We start from the raw sequence: 20,039 nt of genomic DNA, 5'->3' as shown, positions 1-20,039 counted from the left end.
GTGCCCACCCCATATCTGGAGGAGGACACCTGTATGCCCTCCCTCCTACGTACCCACCCACCTGGACATCTCTGACACCTGGATGTCCCAAATCCTGGGTGCCGCCTCTTCTTGGATGTCCCACACATCTGGATGTGCCCCAATCTACGAGCCCCTCCCATAGGGATGCTCAGCTCACATGTGGATGCCCCCCCTTCCTGGATGACACCTGGGTGCCCCGCACACACGGATGTGCCCCAATCCCGCTCCCCAATCCCGGTTCCCCCAACTCCGGTTCCACAATCCCGGTTCCTCCAGTCCCCCTCCCCAGTCCCGGTTCCCCAATCCCGGCTCTCCCAATCCCGGTTCCGCAGTCCCGTTTCCCCCTCAATCCCGCTACCCCAGTCCCTCCCGCGTCGAGCACTACCCCGCCCTACTCGCTATCCCATCATGCTCCTCTTCCCGCAAGGCACGCCGGGAGCTGTAGTCCTCAGTCGCCCAGCCGTCCACTGGCCCTGCCCCCTGAGCTCTCAGGGGCGCGTCGGGGCGGGGCGCTTCTGATTGACGTGTGGCTGAGCCTATGGAAGCGGCGAATATGTGGAGGAGGCGGGGCCATTTCTGATTGACGTGCGGTTTAGCCTATGGGAACGGCGAGAGCGGGGCCGAGGCACCGCCTGGGCTCGGGCGGACACGGCGGCTCCGTGAGGCGGGGGCGGCCCTGCCCGGCTGAGGTGGGTGGCGGGACCGGAGCTGGGGCTGACCTGGCGCGGTGCTGCGGCCCGGCGGGGCGGAGCGGGCTCGGGGCCCGGTGGGGCGGCGGCGCTTTGTGCGAGTGGGAGGGCGGAGCGGAGCCGTGTCAGCGGCGGGGGCGCTGCGGGGCCGGGCCGGGCCGGGCCCTTCCTCCGCCTTCTCCTCCTCCTCCTCCTCCGCCGCAGGTCCCAGCGCGGCCCCGGCGGAAGATGCGCGGCCGGCGGTGAGCGGCGGCGGGGCAGAGGCCGCAGCCCGAGGCTGGCGGGCGGAGGATGCGGGCCGGGCCGCCCCGCCGATGAGAGGCAGGATGGGCACCCAGGGCAGCCCGGTGAAGAGCTACGATTACCTGCTCAAGTTCCTGCTGGTGGGCGACAGCGACGTGGGCAAGGGGGAGATCCTGGAGAGCCTGCAGGACGGCGCCTCCGAGTCCCCCTACGCCTACAGCAACGGTAAGGGGGGCTGGGGGGCACCGGGCCGCGGGACCCCATCGCTGTCACACCCCTGCCGCTGTCACCTCCCCCGCCATTGCTGTCACCGCATCCCGCGGGGACCCCGAGGGCCCTCACCCCAGCGCCGAACTGGCGGCCAGGGAGGGGTTGTTTTGCTTTTTCCTTTGTTTTTTTTTTTTTTCATTAACTCGGAGCGCAGCGCGTGGCAGGCAGCTCAGAGGCCTCCTCAGCTCCTTGAAATGCCCCAAATCTGGAGGAGAATGTGGGCAGAGGGGCTGGTGTCTGATGTAATCCCGGGATGCGCAGCCGGACCCTTCCCCAGCGGTCCCAGGGCTGCCCTCCCTGCCTCTCCCCGGCTGCCACAAGGACCGAGCCGTTCCCAGAGGAAGCCGGGGCTGTAACAAAAGAACTGGAGCCTGATTCCCAGCCCGGAGCCGCTCTGCCTCGGTGGCTGTACCGGGAGCGGCCGCGTTGGCTGATCCACCTCCTGCCAGCGTCGAGGTTCCTAATGGAGCCCATGACAGACCATTAACTACGCTATCACAAGACCGTAATTAAGAGCCAAGGAGTAGCGCTGTGCATTTCCTGCAGTTACGGTGTAGCGCGGCCTGGCGGGGTGCGGGTCCTGCTGTGGGTGTCAATCTGTCATCCTTCCCCCTCCTCCGTGCACAATAACATCCCCAAGGGCTCGGACCCTGCATCGTCGCTGCAGCCCAGGGCAGGAGCAGGTAGTGCTGAGTTTTGTCTGTATCAGGAACCCGAGGGAATCGGGAGCTCCTTGGTGCACAGCACGGGCCAAATTTGGAGCGTGCAGAGTGGTGTGGCTCCGACCACACTCGGTCCTTGGAGCCACCAGCAGCTCCCCAGGAGCTGATGCAAATGCACACCTGCTCCACGGAGATTTACGGGGAGGTGGTGACTCAGAAGTGGAGCTGCCTGTGAAATGGGAGCAGCTCTTCAGGAAGGAGAAGGCTTTGCTATCGTTCATCTCCTCGGGTGTCTGGCTGGGCTGGTGTGGTTTGCCTTTGAGGAGGTGCTGGGTGCTCCGGAGCTTCCCTGAAGAGAGTTTGTGTTTCTGGAGAACCTGCCTCACCCGGGAGCTGTGGAACTGCTCCGTGGGGTTGGTGTTTACTATGTAGAGTGTAACGGGGTGGCTCTTTTAAGTGAAGTGTTGCAGCTGGAATTGTCTTCTGATTGAAGTGGGTTTGAAGCAGACAGGGTAGGAATAAGGAGTGAGTTAAGTGGGGTCTTTGGTATAGGCATGAGACCCAAAGAACAGGGATTTTGGCTGTGGCTGTAGACCTTTTGTCTCAGAACCCACTGTTTTGTAGCAACTAAATACCAGCATCTTATTGTTGGAAAAAGAAATCTCAGTGAATAATTTCAGAACCTTCCCTTGTCCTCTGTGGGCAACTGAGCCCATTCCTAATTAGAGAATTAGGTCACACACTGTTGTTTCACAGTAATATATGCTCTGACAGGCTCTGCTTCTGTTGGCTCTGGGAGGCGACGCACCTTTAGGATAATCAGCTGGAGTGGCTTTGATATCCAAGTGAATTTGATCCTGCTGATGCTGCTGACAGCCTTGGCAGTGGAACTCCCTGTGCCTCTGGCACAGCTGGGACGTGCTGACAGGGCATGCTGCTCCCCTCCCTGACAGACACCATCCCCTGGGCTCTTGGATTTTGGGAACAGCTCGAGCCTGGCGTCCTCTTTGGCACGTACCTAATGCCATCCCAAAACAGCAATGCCAGAATGTTATGTGGAGGTTCTCTTTGTAAAGCTGCTTGTAAGCACATTGTCCTCGTCCTCATCGCCTCCCAGATCCCACATCCCAATTTTAAAATGAGTGTTGTGTCATCTCCCACTGTTTTGGTCAGTGCAGAAGGTACAACTGGTGTGTGCTTTGAGCTGCTCTTGTGGTGGGGACATCTCGGGTGGAGCTCAGGTCCCTGACCTTGGCAGGATGGGAGAGAGAGCATTTGCCTTCTCTGTCTAGTTAGGGTCTGCTGCTTTTGCTCTGTTTTGTGGAAACAGTTGTGAGCAGCCAGGTTCTGTGATGCAGCATGGAATGGATTGTCCTTCCAGCTCGGGGAAGGCACACCCTCAGAAGTGAAGCCCTGTAAATGTAGCTCTGTATTTTAGCTGCTCTGTATTTTAGCTGCTCTTACCCAGCCTATTAGAAAAGGGATCCAGGGATTCCTCTCTGCTCCGTGGGCACTGGGTGTTGGATCAGCACACAGCTGAGTGATGAAAAGCCTTTTTTCTGTTGGATTTTAGGTGCTGTAAGCAGCCTCTGCCTGCCTGTGTCCGGTATCTGAGAGCTGGGGTGCAGTGGGAGCTGTGTCTGTCACACAGCACCATAGGTGCTTCTGTCCATCCTTTTTCAGGATCCCTGAGCAGCAGTGTCACTTCTCAGCACAGCCTTGGAGCTTGGCACCTCAGTCTAAATCAGGCACATCTTCTATTAGCCCCTGCAGTTCCTGTGGTGCATAGCAAGGCCTCAGCAATGTCCTTTCTTTAAATTGCTGGCAAAATAAAGCTCCTCTGTGGGAGCAGAGGTGGTTGTTACTCCTGGTGCAGGAGATGTGAGCAATGCCCTGACCATTGCTGCAAGCTGTGAGGCCAGTGAGTATGGAACTCCTGGTGACAAAAAGGTGGCATTTTGAGGAGGAGATTGACGTTCAGGTGTCACTTGTGTGTTCCTTGCTAGGTTCATGCTGAGCTATGGAGTGTATCAGTCTCCAGGAGCATCAGCCAAGCATGCTCCCTGCATATTGGAACTGGTTTGGACTTAGCTTTTGCCTTTTCTTGCCCATCCACAGAAGACCCTGAATTAACCCTTCCTATTATTGTTTGGAGTAATGCTCTTCTGGGCTTCCAATGTTGTCCTTCTTCCCAGCTTTCACCCTCCCTTTCCCAAATGTGTAGTTGTGGAGGCAGGATGCTGTTCTGAGAGGTTCAGCTACTCTGGAGGATCTCACCTGGGAACCTGAAATCCTGCATTTTCCCTGAATGGCCTCTGTGCTGTCAGTGCTGCCTCCTTCTCCCCAGGTGCAGGGAGGGGCTGCTCTGTGCCATGAGCCTGGGGTTGGTTACAGCAGACTCAGTGAAACTGTGCTTTACTTGTGGGTGAGTGCCCTGCACAGATCACACAGATCATCCATCCCCGAGCACTGAAGCAGGACAGAAGTGTGTTGGTTCTGGCGTGGTTTGGGCCATGGATGTGGTGGAGCTGCACGTGAAGCAGGGGCTGTGTTTGTGCATTAGGGGCACGAGGCTGCTCCTCACCTGAGGGACCCGTGGTGGCTTTGTCACCACCGTGTCACACATCCACTCTGGAATAGCTGGTTATTCATGTGCTGGAATGAGCTCACCCAGCAGGTTTGTTGGCTTGCAGGAGCAGCCAGCCCTGAGCTGAGGCCTGGTGAGTCAGGGCAGCTCTCAGTGCTCGGCAGGGCTGGGGCTGCCCTGGGAGACAGGGCTGCTGCCCCAGAGCCTCACCACAGACTGAGGGTGATGTGCCCCTCCTCACATGATGGAGGGCTTTTTCTGCCGCTGCCTTCCCCCTCACCTGCTGCTGTTCCCACAGGAAAGAAGCAGAAATGTGTGTTAGGGAGAGAGTAGAGCGTGTTTTGGAGCAGATGGCTTTGACTGGAAAGGGGGTGGATTTTTATTTTTATTTTCCCTGTCCTCAGCTTGTATTAAGAAAGTGATGAGGATGCAGCCAATGTCCTCACTCTGATCTTGCAATGAGCACACAAAAGCTGAAATGAGAGCCCTGCCCTGCACAGAGTTGGTGCTGACACCAGCCCTAACACACCGAGTCCCAGCACCTCCTTTCAGCCTTGTCCCTTGGCTGGGCTTTAGTACCTTTATTCAGGCACCATCCTTTGGTGCTCTGTATCCCACTGCTATCCAGGCCCAAGGCAATGTCAGGGAAAAGGCACCTGAGGTGCTGCTGACAGATTTTATGGTTCAGGTGGAAACTGGATCTCTCCCAAGAACTCTTCCCCAATAGCAGAAGTGCAGGAATTCAGTTCCTGGGCAGCAACAAGCCCACTAGGGCTGGGGTTCCCTGCCAGGAGCAAGGGCTGGGGCAGTGCAGCTTCCTGCCCTTTTCCTGGCCAGGAGGAACGGGAGAGGCAGCTGAAGACACTGCCCAGCCCTTGGAGGTGGTCCATCCCTTCCAGTTTGCCTGGGGGCTGCTGTTAATTACCAGGTTGTTTATCTGAGTGATCCACAGCTTTGCATGTCTTTTCCCTCTGGTTGTTTTTGTGCAACTGTCTGAATCTGGAGATCTCTAAGATGTTTCTTTCAAGTCTTCCTTTACAGCAGTTCCTCTCCTGATCTGTCCTGTGACCCCTCAGGTACCAGCGTGCAACCAGAACCTCCCTGGTAGCTCCATGCCGAGCAGGAGATAACCTGTCCTGCAGCAGCCTGCACAGGCAGAGGGTGGAGAGACACTTTGTGTGATCCTCCCTGCTGCCATGGAGGGCATGTGAAGGGATGTTTCCCAGTGCTTCTGCTCCTTGCCTCCTGAGTTTCCAAGACTGACCATGGAGATCTCTCACTTCTAATCAGCAGCCTCTGTGGTGCTGCCGTGTTTGGCTGCAGGTCCTGCTACACTGGTTTGCTTTTCACGGCCTTAACAAGTGTGCAGCTGAGCAGCTCTGCTCTAAACTTGAACTTGTGTAAGCACAGGACCTCTCTTCATACTGGCTGACCCTCCTGAGCAGACAGGAGTTGCTGGCTGACCCCGTGTGCAGTAAAACCTCAGCCAGGGCCAGCACTGATGTAGTGGCACCTGCTGGGCATAGGCATGAGAGCTGCAGGTGTTGAGCCCAGGTTTGTGACAGCAGCTGAGTGCTCATCCTGGTGCTGCTGCACTGTCAGGGCTCTCTGGCATCAGCAGGGAGGGAAGCCTTGGTTCTGGTGCTGCTTTGCTGCCTCCTCCTCCTCCTCACTCAGCGTGTCCTGCTCTGCTGGAGCAGCCCTGGCCATGGCTGCCCCACTGCTTCAGCTGCTGCACACCCATGGAAACTGCTCTTTGTTTTCTGGCAGGACTGTATTCTTTGGAATAATGCTTGGAATAATGTTTCACTTTGAGGCTTTAGCTCTCTGGTGCAAGGAGGATTGAGGCAAAGTGTTCCAAGTGCAGCTCAGCCATCACGTTCCTGTAGTGGCTGCACAACTGATGTGCAGGAAATGTTTGAGCTGGACTGTGCTGGTTGTGCTGCTGGAAACCTCTTTGGATGGCTTGCAGAGTGCAGAGTGGTTGTTGCAGCAGTTCCTGCTGTCTGCCAGCACTTGCATCAGTGTCCTTCAGGGATGTTCACTTCCCTGTCATCAGAGATGCAGAGCTGATCTCATCAGAGCAGGCAACTCAGGAACAGCTCCAGCATCTCTTGTTTCTCCATTGTTTACTACATAAGCTTTGTGTGAAAAATAGTTCCAAAGATAAGTGCTGAACCTCCAGCCCTGCTTGTTGTGGGACTAACCAGCTGTGATTTAAACTTAAATTCCAAAACAAAGCCAACAAACAAAAAAATCCCCATCCAGCCAAAACCCAACCCCCAAAGTGAGTGTCTGGCAGGTTTGGTGTGTCTCCCTAGTCAGGATTAGATGTGCACAACAGTGTAGGTTGTTATGTGTGCAGAACCTCTGAGGATGGTTGTGTTTTTGTGGAGATTTTATAAAGCTGGGGAGGGACCTACTCTGAAAAGTTCTGGGTTGCACTGCAGAGTTCTCACCACCCCTAATCCCTCTATAAAAGCACAGCTTTTATGGCTGTAAATGTGTTCCAGAGCCCTGAGTGCACAAAGGTGATGTGAGCTGAGCAGTACAAAGCTGAAATGGGTGGAATGTTCTTCTAATAACTGGGATTAAAAGTTTCGCTGTGGTTTTGGTTTGTAAAAAGCAGGCAGGGTTTGCTCTCTCCAGATTCCACACCAGAATTGTCCACACCTCTCTTGGTGTGGAGGTTTTTGGTTGGTTCAGTATTTAAGCTGCATAGGAAAGACCACGGAAGTTAGTCTGCTCCTCCTCCTCCTCCTCCAGCTTTTGTTTCCAGCTGTTCCCTGGCATGTTTTCCTCTGCAGCCTCGATGTCTCAGAACAGCAGAGCATCTTTCTATTGCACTTGAGAATAGCTAGGCTCTGAGCTGAGGCTTTGGGCTGTGCTTTTATCACCCTGCTGGTTAAAATCTGGATTTCTTTCCCTTTGCCCCTCGCTGTCCCCTGGCACTCCAGAGGAGCATTATGTCATATCAATTCCTGTGTGATTGCAGGCACTGAGGAGGAAGGAAGCTCCAATGTGAAAACCTTCAGCTTTGTTTTGCTAAAGGCTTTGCTGTAAGGTGAGACTCACCTGAAAGAAAATTACCCTGGGGCACAGAGGGTGGTGGCTGAAGGCAAGAAACCTCCATCAGAGTCTGTTTGCTTCTGCAAAAGTTGTAGTAAATAGTAAGGTTGCAACATAGCTTGGAGATTGTTTGTTCCTATAGAGCTTCTATTTGCTGAAAGGATTTTTACGTAGCCACAGCTTTTTAGATTTTCTTCCTCTTTTCTGCATCATCTTTGTTTCATTTCCATTGGCCCATTCTAGATGTTGTTAGATCATGTTCAAACTTTGACACCTGTTCTCCTATAAATATAACACCTGAAATTCTTAATGTCCTGCATGTTCTGTGCAGGATTGGGCATTGAATTGGGACAAAAGTCTTTGTGCAATTCAAACATAATATTTGCTGCTTAAACCATCAGTGGTTAAGGAGGAGACAGGCAGAAAGGGCACACTGAAAGGCTGTAATTAATGGCAGTTTAACAGAAGGTTCTGAGCATCCTTGGGGTAACCTTTTAAATAAAATGCAGAGTTTAAAAAAAATTCTTTTTTTTAGGGATTTTAACTTGTTTCCAGCCAGGCTGCTGGGTTCCTGGGACCATTTGGGGGTTTTACTGTACCATTTGCCTCTCTGTGCAGGTGATTGGCCCTGCTCCCTGCTCAGTCCTGGGCACAGAAATTACCCTGCCTTGTTTCCTTTGGTACCAGCTGTAGCAGCACCTGTAACAGGCCTTTTGCCCATGGTCCTGGAGTGGAGGCCAAGTGGACTGGAGACAGAACTATGGAAAAAAACCCAACCAAGCAATGAACAAAGAAAATGCAGCAACCCACCCCCTCACCCCATTTTGCCCATCATTTATTTAATCTTAAAGCCTTTTTTGTCCCAAGAATTGTTGTTTTTCTTACATTGTCAAGCTGCCTGAGTAACTCAGTGGTAAAATCCATCCAGGACACTGCAGCCTGTGCTGTGGCACAAGGAGATGAAACTCTGCAGGGTAGCTCTTACCTGTGCTGCTCACCCTGCCAGCAAATGTGTTTGCTGTGGAACACCTCTGTGGGTGAGACACACTTGTGTTCTTGTGGGACTCATCTGTATTAAAAGGCTGAAATTCAATACTTTGTTCTGGTTTTTTTTATGTCAAATGCTGGCTTTTCGCTGGTGACAGCAAAAGTGCACCAGAGTGGCTGCCAGGGTAGCTGGAGTGAGATCTTTGTCCTGTAGGTCAGGAGGGGACCTGGGAGGCTCCAATTTGGGCTTGGAAAACCTGGTTTCAGGCTGGAGAGAGCTGCTGTGAGGCAGCAGAGTTTGTACAGGTGTGTGGTGAGGGGCTTGCTGTGCCAACAGGGCCAGTCCATCCTTCCAGGGCAAGGAGGGAGAGCTGAGCACACCTGCCATGCCCTGTAAGTCAGGCCCCTGGAGATCTGTTGTCATTGGAAACAGCACAGGGAAAGGTGAAAGCAGTGTTAGCAGCCATCCTGGTGCTCCCAACATGCAGCAGCCCTTTCCTGGCCCTGGTTGGTGCAGCAAGACCAAACTTGGGAGCCAGAGAAATTCCTGGGGAGTGGAATCTCTGTGGCTGTTCTGGGAGCTCTGCAGGTGTCTGCTTAACCTGCCTACACCCAGCTTGAGGGCTGCAGCTCTCTCTGGGTGTTGGGGTGTGGAGCATGGCTCTGGAAATGCTGTTTTGTTGCTGGCAAAACCCAGAAATGCCAGTGGGGTGTGGCTGGGGGTGCCAGGATCAGAGGCAGCCTCTGCAGGATCCCTGAGCAGGGGTAACCTGAGGCTGGCATGCACCAGGCACGGTGTGGGGCTGCCATGAGGCTCTGATGCTGCAGGGCAGCATCCCCTGCACAGTGTCCACAGAAGTGTAACCATGGAGGGATAGGATATTCAAAGTATTTTGGACAAACGCTTGGATTTTTTTGAGTGTTGGGGATTTTTTTGTCTCCCAGCATATCTTGATGTTTGTACGGTCATCCAGCAACAATGCAGACTGTTATGGTGCCCTCTGATTTCCCTCACAGGCTGCCTTTGTTTCTGCCTGCAGCTGTGTGGTTTTTATGGAGATCTGAATTGCAAGGCATGAAGAAACTCTTTTGTTTGGTGTCGCTTCTGTGCATAAAATCATTCTTGATTTTCTTCTAAAGCACAAATCCACTTCACATCCCTGGTTCTGGACTGACTTTGGGCTGTTTCTGGGATTTCCCGGGTGTCTGCTGAAATTGTTGGAGCTTTAGGAACAGATTTGCTCCTGGCTTCAAATGCCATTTTCTGATGCAATTGTCCCCCTTAAGTGTGCCCAGAACAAAGTTCCTCTGTGTGAGGACCATGTAGCTGCTGGAACGGTGCTGGGCTGCAGCAAGCAGTGAGCAAGTGAAATCTGCAAATCCGCCCTTCTTCGAGGTCTCCAAATCAATGTTTTCCTTTTGGCCGGTTACAAAACCAAACAAGCAATTATTTGCCAGAGATCCCCACCTCCAAACCCTCTCAGCTGCAGATGAAGATGCCTGGGAACTGATGTGAGCAGCCTTCCTGTGAAAGGCTTCCAGGCTAAGTGGAAATCCCTCTCAGCTGAAATGAAGCGGCTGTGAATGGAAGATGGAGTGTTTTTCAGGAGAAAATCTACAAATTTAGGTAACTACAGATAATTGAAATCCCTCTCAGCTGAAATGAAGCGGCTGAAATGAATGGAAGATGGAGTGTGTTTTTCAGGAGAAAATGTACAAATCTGGGTAACTACAGAGAATTGAAAGGCGTTTGTTGTCTCTCAGTTTCAACAGGTGTCTGCACGAGGTGCTTGGCAGCTCGTTGGGTTTCTTGATCCCGTTCCCAAAGCTCAGCTAGGGTGCAGGACAGGATCACAGAGGTAAATCCCATATTTGCTGACCTTCAGTCCCAGCTCTGCAGGCACAGCTGGGCTGTTCTGCTGTGATGCTGTTGGGAAACTTCTTTCATCCTGCTCAAAACAGAGTGGTGATACTGTGAAGTAAACTGACACAGACCTGGGATGGATCCACCTGTGTTTGGTTGACCCCTGTTGTTGGTGATGATAATTTGTTTCTCTTTAAAGAGTAGGTAATTGAATGCATGACTCAAAAGGATGAGCTCATGTGTTGTTTGCAAGGGATTTTTCCCGTGGCTCACAGCTCTGAGCTGACTAGTTCAATTGCTGCTGTTAATGTGCTGCTGTACACACTTTTTAAGGTTGGGTGACTTCATCAGTTGCTATTTGAATAGCTTGAATTCTCTTTTTTTTATCTGTTATGTTGATGCCACATCTGCAACATCTGTTATGTTGTGCCTCATACCGCGTTTTTTCTGAACAATTTAGTATCACTTACAGATGACAGAGACAGTAACTACTCCTCTAAGCTGGGCTGGAAGATAATGCACCTGTGGTATCTTCTTACAGATGTTTCTGCCTGTTTGTAAAGTGTTTGTGAAACTAGAGGATCTTAAACCTACATCTGTGGGTGCATGCATAACCTGGGTGCTGGCCCTGCAGCTCCTTCTGCCTGGGAGTGGGTTTGGTGTTGGATTAGTACACTTGGTTAGACCTGTTTGCTCTGAACATGCTTTCAGCAGCTCCTGGCCACCTGTGGTTTCCATGCCAGTCTGCCTTGTTTGACTAGAAGTGAAGCAACAAGTCCTCCTCTATCAGCTTTTACCCACAACCAACAATTCTCTTAGGTGAATTCTGCCTTTTCACTCACAGGCTGCTGAGGGCTTGTAAAAAAACCCAGAACAACAAAACCATAAAATAAGACATTTTAATCCACAAGGAGCCTTTGGACACTGCTGGGGTATCACTGGCCTTTGGGATAAATGAATTTTTGCATTAATGGCCTTGGGCTGGACTTAGCAGAGTGCAGTTCCAGTTCCAGCACTGGAGAAAGGGCAGCCTCTGCACTGTGTGCAGCACAAATTGGTTTTTTTTCCTTTTTGAATCCAGCAGGAAGGTTGGCACAGGCCCTTTGGAGGGAGAGGGAGGGACCTTTCAGCAGCTCATGTCTTGCATACACACCAGTAAGATGACAGCTAGTGTATGTGACAGAAAACATGCTGGTGTGTCCCCAAAGGTGTGCCAGGGGGAGCCTGAGGGACACCCAGCCAGGCTGTGCCAGCCCTGCAGGAGGGCTCAGAGGAGGGGACACCCTGACCAGACCCCTCATGGGGACCCCTGGCTGGAAGGGACAGGGCTCTCATGCATGGTTTATGTTCTCACAAAAATTCACAATTGCTGTGGTGTTCCTGGCACCCACAGCGTTGACAAAACTGTTGATAAGGTTTTAAAACCAAATTTACCCATCCCTGCTTAGTCACAGCTCCTGGAGTCCTTGGTGCTGAGAAGCTTCACCAGAGATTCATCCTTGATATTTTCCTTTTGCAAACACACAATAAAGGATTTGCAGTCCATTGACCCACTCTGAAGTGTTCCTAGGTGCTTATCTACCTTTGTGGCAGCGAGAACGGGCCTCTGAGCCCAGCTGCACACTGAGTGATTGTGGCTTTGATCCTTCCCTGTGTGTAAGGAGGGATTGTCACGACACAGGTTACAAATTCCTGGCTGGATGCTGTTGGTGTTTTATAATCATGGCATGTTTCAATCTGTCAGCTCCCTGCTCCCAGAGCTCTGTGTCCCTTTCTCCCGAGGCTCCTCTCTGCTGCCACACAGCATGACCAGCCCTTCACAGCTGCTCACTCGAGTTCACTGTGAAATCTCAGCAAGTTAAATATTTGATGTGCATTCTCTATGCTTTCATTCCAGCCCTGTGCTGTCCCCTCTTCCCAGCAGCCAGTGGTCAGTGTGGCACTAAACCTACAAACCTTTAGTGAGGCCTTTTAGGTGCCCCAGACCTTGTACAGAGCTGATGACCTGTGAGCAAACAGAGGAGCCCGGGGTGTTTGGGGGAAAATGCAACTTTTTCAGTTACACATCTGTGGTGTGGTGGCTTCAGCTGCACTAATGAGAGTCACAAACCAAAGTCCATCACCAGGCTGGCTGGGTGAGGCTCTGTGGTGACACACTGAGTCTTTCTGTGGCTTCTGGGCCAGCCTTGAGATTTCCCAGTCGAGCAGAGCATTTCTGCAGGGCTGTAAGAGACCAGGCACAGCTCACCTTTAGCCCTCTTCTGAGTGCTCAGATGCCATCAGGAGTTGCAGAATGCAGCCACTCTGACTTAATTATGTCTGTAGATAAAGGAACAATCCACTGAATTGCAGCATTAGTCAGGTAACAAAAGTCCACTCAGTTTATCTTATTTCTTATTTATATGATGCATTGAGTAAAGGTTTGGCCTTGGCTCATCATCACTGCACACCTCCAATTTTGCCTGTTGACCTTCTGTATCTCTTTGCAAGCAGGTTGGTTATCTTCTTTTGAATTATAAATAAATGAAACCAAATTTAAGCTTTAAAAGGAGGAAAAAAGCTGAGGTTGCATCATATAGCACATGTTTGCAAGCTGGGGGAACTGAGTTTTAATGAAGTTAAAATAATGTGCACTGGGTTTTTTTATTGTGGGTGGACTAACAGCGAGGTGGATTCCAAGCTCCCACAAGCAGAAACATTCATGTAAGAAATGAGGTGGAAAAAGCATCTTTGACCAATCTGACTCACACAAACTGGAAATGACTGCAAGTGACAAGGAGTCTCTCTCAGAAGGAAAGCAAACTGCAAGTCTTAAAACTGTTATCAATGTTTCACTTGAGTACATTGATTTATTTTTACTACTTTTAATTTTTTTTTCCTTTGGAAAGAGATTTTTTGAGCATCACCTGGAATGTCTCCTGGCCCAGATTTGTGAATAAATGATGTTCTTCTTAGAGACACTGCAGATACACACTGGAGATGGTGCTGGCAGCTTTTGGGGAAGGTCTCAGGAAATCCTTCTGCTGGCTTGGTTAATGTGGGCTGAGCCCTCCATCCCTGGTTGTACCTTTGTGCTGTGTGTGTTAGCTGGGCCCTGGATCATTGGAGCATCCCTGGAGGAGGACCCTTGATGTGGACCAGTGAGCACAGCAGCAGTGCTGGCTCTGGCATTGCCCTGGAGCTGGGATCTCCCTCCCCCAGGGCAGTGGGGATCACCTTGGGAAGCTGAAGGAGGAAAGAGGCACTCGCTGCTCTTGGGTTTTGCTCAAACCTGCCTTGTTAAGGGGAGGTGCCCTCCTGGCCTCCACCCAGGTGTTAGGGCAGAGCCACCTGATGAGTTACAGCTGCAAACTTGTCTCCTTTTCTCTGAAACAAAGACCCACACAAAACCCAGAGGCCACCATGTTTCTGTAGTAAATATTTATAGAGCTTTGTTCACTTGAGCTGTTTAAAGCAATTTTCCTAAGAGATCAACCCCTTTAAAGGGAGAGCATGAAATGCACATCTCCCTTGTGTTTCTTCCTTTTCCAGACCCATGTACCTGCTTGGCTGCTGCCCCCTCCTTTGTGTTTTTGCTGCTCATGCAGGTGCAGAGCAGAAGCTTGGCAGAGTGGGCACACACGTGTGTCTGAGCCACGAATTCCCAGGGGAAAGGGAACAGCCTGATACAAAGTGGTATCAAGTGCTGGAAAAGAGTTACCATTTCTCTTGGAGGGGTTTAACTTTTCCTTTTTACATCAAGTGTCATCTTTTGGGTGAAAGCTTTAAGTAAGCTCAGGTTGGGTGTGGAGTTTTCAGGTGATACTGATGTGAAATGTGTTGTGCTTGGCATGAGTAATTTGGAAGGGATCAGAGTTTCCTACAACACATCCTGTGGGTTCCCATGGGAAAATGACTTGCTTTCTTAGGTTTTCCTTAGAGCAACTGGAAAAGAAAGAAAGAAAGGTTTGGGATTCCCCTGAACCTTGCCCAGGAGCATGAAACCCAGCTCCATGGAGGGGAATTGGGTGTCTGATGTCAGGCTTGGCACAGCAGATCCCTCTGTGCCAGGCTGGCAGATACAGGACTGGTACAGCAGATCCCTCTGTGCCAGGCTGGCAGATACAGGACTGGTACAGCAGATCCCTCTGTGCCAGCCTGGCAGATACAGGATTGGTACAGCAGATCCCTCTGTGCCAGGCTGGCAGATACAGGACTGGTACAGCAGATCCCTCTGTGCCAGGCTGGCAGATACAGGATTGGTACAGCAGATCCCTCTGTGCCAGGCTGGCAGGTACAGGATTGGTACAGCAGATCCCTCTGTGCCAGGTCATCTCTCTGCTGCAGGAATGGGGCTGGGATGGCATCAGCATAACAGGAGTCTAAAGCAGGGCTGGAAAAATAACACAGGAGTCGGCCTGAATGCTAAATCCCAGAGAACAGCCCAGACTTGTTCTCTGAGCCTCATTTGCTTTGTTGCATCATGGTAATATCGGCCCAGAAAGAGATCAGTTGATATAAAATAGGCTTTAAACAAGAGTGGTTTCTTTTCTCCCAGTGCTGCTGCTGCGGGGCCGGGCAGGGCCGGATCTCAGGGCTGTGTGTGCTGCGGGAGCTGCCCGTGCTGGGGCCGTGTGTGCTGCGGGAGCAGGCCCATGGTGGGGCCGTGTGTGCTGCGGGAGCAGGCCCGTGCCGGGGCCGTGTGTGCTGAGGGAGCTGTGTGTGCTGCGGGAGCAGGCCCAAGGTGGAGCTGTGTGTGCTGCAGGAGCAGGCCCATGGTGGGGCCGTGTGTGCTGAGGGAGCAGGCCCATCGTGGGGCCGTGTGTGCTGCAGGAGCAGGCCCATGGTGGGGCCGTGTGTGCTGAGGGAGCAGGCCCATGGTGGGGCCGTGTGTGCTGCTGGGGCCGTGTGTGCTGCGGGAGCTGCCCGTGCCGGGGCTGGTCCCTCTCCGTCAGGGGAGTGGCATCAGAGCCTCTCAGTGTCCATCCCAAAATCAGCTGTGCTTGGCTGTGAGCAGAGGTGATGCTCAGATAGGGGAAACGCTGTCACCTGTTCTAGAAAGGGTGTTCTAAAAACTTCCCTTAACTTGTGTCTGAGCTGCCTGAAATGTAAAGCTGGAGGGGCAGCCCTGGTATGGCCGTGGGCATGCACTGCCAGCAGCTTCAGAGCAGAGGTGGCATCTAGTGGCTGCTGTGACCCTCTGTCCCCAGATCCCTGGGACAAGGGGGCAGCCAGGGCTGAGCTGGAGCTGTAGGCTGGGCCTGGGAAAGGGAGCTTGGCTGCTCAGCTTCCCTGTGAGCTGGAACTGGGGGAGTGCCTTGGGCTGCAGCTCAGGACATGGTTGTGGGTTACTGGGGCTGAAAGGGGCCCGTACTGGTGTTCAGCACAGTGCAGAGTCCCATGATTTTGAGGGCACCTCCAAATTGATGCAGATTTTGTCTCACCTGGAGAGCCACAGGAGAGCTGTGCTTGTGAACTGCAGCATACTCAGTGCTAACCAGCTAAAATAACAGACCAAAACCAGGGAGTGCCTTTGAGCTGTCCCGATGCACTGAGTGTTTATGGAAAAAGGAAGCTGAAATTTTCTCCAAAACATTGCAGTTGTGCAGATTTTTGTCTTTCATTAATGAGCTTGTAGGCAGAGTTTGCTCCAAAACCTTTAGTCTCAGTTTGGGTGTTTGTACATTTAAAAGTGCAGCACATTTCTCAGCCCATAACCAGATACCAGCTTGCTTTTAACTGGAGTGTGTGTGACCTCCTTGGACCAGCATATGTAACACCCAAAGACTGGTGTCCCTCTGGATTAAAGTATGTGGTGTAATTTCAGATGAACATGGATTATTTAAAGCATTTCTCTGGTGACCAAGTCAGGAGTTTTGAGGACAGGGAGCCCATGTTCCTCTGGGGTGTAGGCTGGGCAGTCAGTGGGCGAGGAGCACAATGACGACATCTGCGGATTTGACATTTCCATTAACAAGTTTCCTTCTCTTCCCAGTTTAGCTGAACCTCTCTCACTTTTAAAAGCTGTAGTCAAGCAATTTGTTTCAGCTCAGCAGTGGCATTTTTGGAAGCATTTGGCCTTGGTGCCCTGAAAACTGTCCCTGTTCCCATCCATGGTGCTTTCCTGCAGCTGCTCCAGCTGTGCCCTGCTGGCACTGGGGGTGATCGGGCTCTCTGCTGACAGGGAGCTCCTGTGCCTAAGGAGGGGCCAGAGTCTGTTGGGATTTTGCATCTGAATCAGAGCAATGGGCTTAATTAGCCTATTCCCTAACAGCCCAGCAGGTCCTGGTTCAGGAGCTGGCAGGGGAAGATGTCTGGATGCTCCCTTCTGGTAGCAGAGCAGCCTTACTCCCACTGCTCCTCACCATCCCTGGGGATGAGGGAGATTTATGTCTGCCTGGAAATAAATACAGATCATTCACTTGTCTCTGGAGGAAGATAAAATGTAAACTGCCTATTTTCTGTGATACAGCACTGGAAATAGTTGGAATTTAAGATAATTATCTTTATTGCTTTTTATAGCACCCTATGAAGGCTGAAATCTAATTTGTTTTTCACTAACAGGGAACTCCTGCGGATGACTCAGAAAAATCCATTTGCTTTATTGACAAACTTGTCTGTTTGGTTGTCAGGGCAGTGCTCTCCTTGCAGGAAAAGGGAAATGCAGGTCATAGCACATAACACAGTGTGGGGTTTAATAGATGTTCAAAGTTTGATATCTGTTGGCAAGAAGAAAAAGTAAAGTTGATGTAATTAGAGTGAAGTGACTCTGCTTTATTAAAAGGTTGTAAATTAGTTGATGCTTCAGTGGGTGTCAGTAATGGTGCTCTCTGCTTTGTTTATGCAATTTCACTACACTTGAAGCTCATTAAGCTTGCAGAGAAGCTGCTTTTCCTGGTGCCCCTCAGCTTTGGGCAGAGGTGGGAGGTGCAGTTGTGCCTCTTGCCCTGGGGCTCAGGGAATGCTGTGTTCCATGTGGCTTGGGCCTGTTGCTTGCAAGGGGAGTTGTTTCTTTTCAAACTTTTCAGTCTGACTGTGAGACAGGCTCCCATTTTTAACAAATTTCTGATGTATCTGAAGGTAGTGGACACCCCTTGTGTGAGTGAGTTGCATGCCAGCACTGCTGGTTGTTGGGGTTTGTGGGGTTTCTGCTGCTCCAGTGCTGGGGCTTCATGAAAAGCAAAATCAGATTCCTGTGCTGCTTGTCAGCCCTTCACAAGGGGGGAGTGTGTCCTGCCTTACCTGGCCCCTGTGATCCACACCCCAGAGCTGCTCAGAAGGAGGGACAGCAAGCTTTGGACAGCCTTCCTGTAAGCTCTCCCAAAATGCCCTGCTGCTGCAGGCAGTGGTGGTTGAGAAATGCTGGGAGTGCAGGCTGATGTAGCAGAGATGTATCTAAATTGTTTCTGTCTGTTCACCCCCTAGAAGCCTCATTTATCACTGCCATGTGGGATAATGCTACAAATCACTGAATCTCACAGAATCATGGAGTGACTTGGGTTAGAAGGAACCCTGAAGCTCACCTTGTTCCTTCCCCTGTGCCATGGTCAAGGACACCTTCCTAGGTTGCTCTAAGCCCCATCCAACTTCTCTAGAGCTCAAATTCTGAGAGGTTTAAAACCACAATGAAGAAGACAGAAGCAGTGTAGGGGTTAAGTGTGTTTTCATAGAGCTCCACAGAGCTGCCTTTGCCATGGAGCAGGAGTCTGGTCCTGTCAGGTCTCTGTAGCTCCCCTCAAAGAGGCAGCAGAACAAGGAGAATACATCCCTTTAGGAAACATGAAATGAGAGCTCCATGTGGGCAGAGCAAGGTTCTTGTGCATCTCTGAAGATGTTCTCAGGCTTTGCTCAGCTTTTCATTGCTTTTCTTTCAGGAATTGACTACAAGACCACTACTATCCTGTTGGACGGCAGAAGGGTCAAGCTGGAACTCTGGTGAGTGTTCTGAGCCTCTGTAACCCAAACCCTGGGAGCTCAGGCCAGGTGAGCAGGGACACAGGGCCAGGGGATGCTGTACTGGGCTGTGGAGAGCGTGGACCATCCCTGGGGCTGTGGTGGGACTTCCTGGCTGCTCCTACCAGAAAGTTACTCTGGCAAACAAGATTCCTTGCTGTCAAGTAGCACAAGCACCATGCTGCTCTTTGCTGGAATAGGCTGAATTCAGTCATTGTCTGTCATAACTGACCATTTTCACTGTTACTCTGCACTGGAGACCCCACCTGTAGTTCTCTTGTCCAGAGCTCCTGGCACAAGAAGCACATGAATATCTTGGAACAGGTTCAGGGGAGCCCATGGAGATGCCCCAAGGGCTGGAGCCCCTCTGGAGCCAGGCTGGCAGAGCTGGGGGTGCTCACCTGGAGAGGAGAAGCTCCAGGGACACCTCAGAGCCCCTGCCAGGGCCTGAAGGGGCTCCAGGAGAGCTGCAGAGGGACTGGGGACAAGGGATGGAGGGACAGGACACAGGGAATGGCTCCCACTGCCAGAGGGCAGGGATGGATGGGATATTGGGAATTGGGAATTGTTCCCTGTGAGGGTGGGCAGGCCCTGGCACAGGGTGCCCACCCTGGATCCCTGGCAGTGCCCAAGGCCAGGCTGGATGGGGATTGGAACACCCTGGGGTGGTGAAAGGTGTCCCTGCCATGGCAGGGTGGGACTGGTTGGGGTATAACATCCCTTCCAACCAAACCATTCCATCATTCTATGTTCCTGTACTGCTCTCAATCACTGAGGGACTGGTATTGTTTTGGAAGCAATACTGGATTTTCCTTGTATCCAAGGATGAGAAATGGAAACAAGAGAAGGAAAGTAGAAAATAAAACAGGTGAAACCCTTGGTCCCTCAGCAGCTGGATATTCCTCAATGCCTTGAGTAGAAAATTCAAACAAGCAGTGAGGAGGCATCACCGCGTCAGGGTGGGGTGAGCCCTGGGGAGCAGGAGTGACTGGAGTGCCCAGAGCCTGGGACACAGATGGAGAGCCCTGCCTGGGAGGGGTAACCCCTGCCTTATCTGTCAGCACCTGAGGGACAGCTGGAGCCCTTCTGGCTGGGCTTTGTCTCACTTGCTGAGGAGCTGACACAGCAGGCTGAGGAGATGAAAGAGGAAGGGAAGGACAGGATAGGTTGTCTGTCCCTACCCTGTTTTTCACACAGATCCGGGAATTAGGGAATGACACAGTCCTAAAACATGGAGTTAAATATCCCCTTAGAAATGCTTGGGTCAAGTAACAGGAATATTAGTAACATGTGTGAATTGTTAAATAGGAATGAACTCCATGTTCTAAGCCTCAGTGTCTGACTCTGGCAGTGTGTAGTTTGGTGGTTTAATTACACCCCTGCTCTTTGAAGCTGAATGTCCTCATTTTTCTTACAAAAAAGAACAGAAGCAGCTAATTTATCTCTTGTAGCCTCCATGTTTTTATGTGCCACTTGCATACTTGTCTCTCTTGTAAGATACCTATTTTAACCTTTCAGCCCCAGGTGTGTAGTAACTTAGTGCTTCCCTTTTGAAACCATCTTTTTATAATGTAATTCTTGAGCTGGAGAACAGCACAGAAACTGAAAAGCTGATAACACTGATTGATGATGCCTTAGTGTAATCTTTTACCATTACTTACCCAGTATTTGATTGTTGAGGGAGAAGGATGTGTAAGCACAGGCTGTTAGATTGA

The 20,039-nt window shown here is 51.4% G+C and overlaps 1 protein-coding gene across 1 annotated transcript in view; it reads left to right on the top strand.

The window, feature by feature from the left end:
• The first annotated feature begins 696 nt into the window (after positions 1–696).
• Positions 697–20,039, top strand: part of RAB40C (RAB40C, member RAS oncogene family) — a 35,667-nt gene continuing 16,324 nt past the window's right edge. Inside the window, exons 1-2 of the mRNA XM_064726137.1 lie at positions 697–1,178; positions 18,246–18,306. Coding sequence (XP_064582207.1) covers positions 1,025–1,178; positions 18,246–18,306 — 215 coding nt within the window. The 5' untranslated portion in view covers positions 697–1,024. The remainder of the gene's footprint in view (positions 1,179–18,245; positions 18,307–20,039) is intronic.

This window comes from Zonotrichia leucophrys, chromosome 14 (assembly GCF_028769735.1).
Source record: "Zonotrichia leucophrys gambelii isolate GWCS_2022_RI chromosome 14, RI_Zleu_2.0, whole genome shotgun sequence".
Lineage (NCBI taxonomy): Eukaryota > Metazoa > Chordata > Aves > Passeriformes > Passerellidae > Zonotrichia > Zonotrichia leucophrys.
Note: the sequence above shows the minus strand (reverse complement) of the source record. Positions and strands in the feature narration are given on the sequence as shown.